Raw genomic sequence first — 3,959 nt, forward strand, 5'->3', positions numbered from 1 at the left:
CCCATGTATTACTTTTCCTCATTCCATAGTTTGAAGAATCACAACCACGATAAGCATTCAAGGCGTTGGACAAGATGCCGATCCAAAGAATACCCATATGAAAATTGACCCGAAAACAGGCTACGTTACACGAATGTGAGTGCCCGTCTTGTGAATGTGTAACATTGCAGGTAAAAAGAAAACAATTGTTTTGCCGACTTGACAGTACATGACCCACGTGTGCCTGTAATTAACGTGTAAAACATGCTACATGTCCATCTTCCTTACAGTACAAGGAAAACGCATGTCTCATATATGAAACGTACATGCGCCTCTAGAATAGTCAGACAAAAAAAATCAGTGGGGAATTCGGAAGTTTTGTTTATTGTGAAAGCGGCAACAGTGCTATTTTTCACGTGATTTGAGTCTTTGCGGGGTGCACCCACGAAAATAAATCAATGATTGTAAAATGTTTCTAAATAACAGTTTGCATCGGCTCACTTTGAGTTTTCTGAGTGGCCCCGAACCATTTGTTTCACTATTTGTTTACAAATATACGGAATGAAGAGAACGTTAATACCTTATATGCACTCAGAGAAAACAATCAAGACAGCAGAAGAACAGCGAACCAATTATTTTGAAAAGATTTTGTCACACACCATTATAATTGCAAATAATAAGTAGCAGAGTGCTTAGCGAATTTCCAGAAGGAAACAAAAACAGTAGAAAATGAACTACAGGCTAATGTACCTCGCCAGACGTTTCCAATTACTCTACTGACTATTATAACGCCATAAATATGAAGCAAGCACCCATCAAGTCATTTTTTGGTGCAAAAGTTATCGAAAATGAAACTAATTCAGAAGCAGGGTCATCTGAATCAACATGTGTCGAAGGACAAGAAGAAATTAAATGTCAAACATCTGATTTCCACCTTGTTGGTGTTGATTTCCACCACGTATCACACCTTGGCGATACAAAACCCGCTCAGCAGCATCTTGCAAATTTTCCAGGTTCCAGCATTTCTGTTTCAATTGACGATTTCGTCCAATATGGTGCAAAACGTCGGCTTGGTTCGAGTATCCTGTTATGTTAGATGCTGCCTTTTGCTTCCCATGCCGGAAATATCCGTCAAAAAACAGTGATCCCTCATTTGTGCAGAATGGTTTCAGAGACTGGAAGCATGCAACCGAAAAAAATAAGGGATTTTCTCGTCACGCCGATTCTTAAACTCATAGGCACGCTGTGGCTTGCTACTTGGAGCAACGGAAACGTGAGGACTTGGGCGAAACGGTCGTGAAGAAGGTGTGTAGTGATGTAATTATAAATAATAAGTACTATGTGAAAAGTGTGATGGAAGTTATTCAATTCTTGGCTGTGAGTCAGTTGTCCTTCAGGGGGGATTTTGGGTGCGAGCAACTCGGAAAACAATCAAGTGGTTTGTTCTTAAATTTGTTTGAATTTAGTATTCGTAAAGATCCGAAATTAGCAGAAATTGTCAAAACTACTCCAGCCAATGCAACATACACTAGTCCGGATATTCAGAATGAGATAATTCATTTCATGGCAGAATCTGTTAAGAGGAAATTACTAAATGAAGCAAACGAAAGTACATTTTGTTTATTACTTGCAGATGAAACCAGAGACAAGCAACGAATTGAAGATTTGTCTGTCGCAGTTAGGTACCTAGTGAACTTTAAAGTGCAAGAAAGATGCGTAGCTATATTGAAGTTGGACAAACAAGACGCTGCCGGCATTAACAACGCCATTTTAGATTGTTTAAGAAAAGTAGAATTCAAAACCGACATGATAATAGCACAGTGCTATAATGGAGGACCTGTCATGAGTGGACAGAAAAATGGAGTGCAAGCTCTTTTGTCTGAGGATTTAAAGAGGAACATTTTGTTTGTTCACTGTTTCAATCACCAATTACATTTAGTTATTTGTAGAGCCATTGACAAAATTCCTGAACTCAAAGAGTTTTTTTCATATTTGTCAACAACTATATTACTTTTTCAGAAAAGGACGCGCTGCAGCAGATTACGCAGGAATGAGTTTAAAGCGATTGTTGAAACAACGTTGGGCTGGACATCTTGGCACAGTGACTGTAATTTATGACGACAGGTTTCACTTATTAAGTGCACTGACGGCAATTCAAACTTCCCGTGAAGAACACGCCTCAATGAAAGTTGAAGCTACCGGTTTACTACATCAGATCTCCACTAAGACTTTCTGTTTTGTTACTGAGCTCATGTTCAGGGTTCTTGGATATCTAAAACCGACAAACGCAGTGCTACAAAGAAGAGATTTGGACATTAATGCCGCTGTGAAGTTAATAGGATCGGTAACGGAACAGCTGAGGTCTTGCCGGCAAGACGAAGGAAAATTTGAAAGTATCCTTCACGATGCAATGAAGGCATATGCCTTAAACACTTCGATTCAGCAACCATTGAAACGCAAATGCACACTCCCCAGTCGCTAAGCTAATTCGGTTGTTGATTTTAAAGGCATACATTTGGAGAAGGTAAAGGAAGATGAGAAGGAGCTGAAAAGATTATTCAGCGAAGTTCTTGATATCTCCGTCGAAGAAATTCGGAGCAGATTCAGTAAGACAGGGACAGCTGTGATTGGTGCCATTCACCACTTAGTGAGCGAGAAAAGAAGTGAAGAAAATTTGAAACCTCTGTGTGGTGTAAAGTACAAAGACCTGCACTGCAAAGTGCTTCAGAATTTGAAGCAGGAAATAGCAAATCGACTGATCAACATCTCTGGAAGAGCTCACAAAACAAATTGGAAAATATGGCGAGGCTTTCCCGGGCCTAAGGAAGCTTACAAAAGCTGCTCTAATTATTTCGTCTTCTACGTCCACGGTCGAAAACTGCTTCTCACATGTGACAGCTCTCCTTCGACCTCAACGTCTGTCTATGGGACATGAAAGAAAATCGAACCTCGTTCTCCTGGTTTACAATAAAGATATTCTACGTACATTACATCTAGACCAGCTTATAATTGATTTGCGAAGTGCTCACGTAAACCCCTTCCCAGACAGCAATTTAAACTTGCTGCAAGTTGCCACAAACTTGCTGTCGCAAGGTCAATTAGCTTGCCGCAAGCTATATTATGCAAGCCAATTAGCTTTATGCAAGCTTGTGGCAAGCTAGTTAGTTACATCTGGGCAAGGCTTGGGGCAAGCTTGTCTTCACAAGTTAAACACAAGTCAAATTATCTCAAACGCAAGCCAATTATAAGCGTATTCTCATCAATTGCAAGCTTTAATAAGCTTATTGCAAGCGAAACACACACCAAACAAGTTATATGGAAGCTTGCAGTAAGCGAATTTAGATAAAACAGTATGAAATCAGCATAATTTAACCGTGTGACTGAATCTATGCTACAATATATTGTCCCCTCAACTTCCCAATTATTGAAGCAAATGCAAACCGTGAAAACACCCAAGTCTCCGATCCGCTTCTGCAAAACATCAAAATAAGCATAATTGTTACGTTTTAGTTGTGACAAGTAACGCTTTTTTTACATTGCTAGCTGAGGCTTGCTACCTTTGAGAGGGTTACGCCCTCTTTTAGGGAAGTGATGTGAAGGAATTGAGAATTGTGAATCTCTGGTTGGTCTAAGTGCTTTATTTAATTTCTTCCATAGTAGGAATGGACTTAAGGAACTTTGCGTTCCTTAACATTAGGTGAAGAAAGAGACAAATACATATAGACAACATAAACATACATACATAGCTGTTATGAAAGATGAATATGAACAAAGATCAACAGTACAATACATGAGGAACACTATTTAGGTAACATATACAATAAACATAATCAGGAGAATAGAAACTAGGTGATAATAACGCAGTAGTATAGTAATATAATTAATGAGGATGAAGTATGAGATGAGGTGCAAGCACAGGACAACACATAGGAACATATTAGTGGACGAATGCAGTTATCTTCTTGCCTAGGGGGACTCTA

At 39.3% G+C, this 3,959-nt stretch overlaps 1 protein-coding gene across 1 annotated transcript; it reads left to right on the forward strand.

Moving 5' to 3' along the window:
- Positions 1-1,332: 1,332 nt before the first annotated feature.
- LOC145675371 (zinc finger MYM-type protein 1-like) lies at positions 1,333-2,461 on the forward strand. The gene is made up of 2 exons (XM_081745771.1): positions 1,333-1,883; positions 1,999-2,461. The coding sequence occupies exons 1-2, from the start codon at positions 1,333-1,335 to the stop codon at positions 2,459-2,461; spliced, it is 1,014 nt and encodes a 337-aa protein (XP_081601897.1).
- Positions 2,462-3,959: the final 1,498 nt, after the last annotated feature.

The sequence above is a fragment of the Thermobia domestica genome, chromosome 18, assembly GCF_964235325.1.
Source record: "Thermobia domestica chromosome 18, izTheDome1.hap1.1, whole genome shotgun sequence".
NCBI classification, from domain to species: Eukaryota; Metazoa; Arthropoda; class Insecta; order Zygentoma; family Lepismatidae; genus Thermobia; species Thermobia domestica.

Bases quoted from the DNA above. Each gene is read 5' to 3' on its own strand.
- LOC145675371 (XM_081745771.1), top strand. From the start codon at position 1,333: ATGGAAGTTATTCAATTCTTGGCTGTGAGTCAGTTGTCCTTCAGGGGG. The intron at 1,884-1,998 runs GTTTGTTCACTG...TTACTTTTTCAG, and splicing joins GATTTAAAGAGGAACATTTT to AAAAGGACGCGCTGCAGCAG.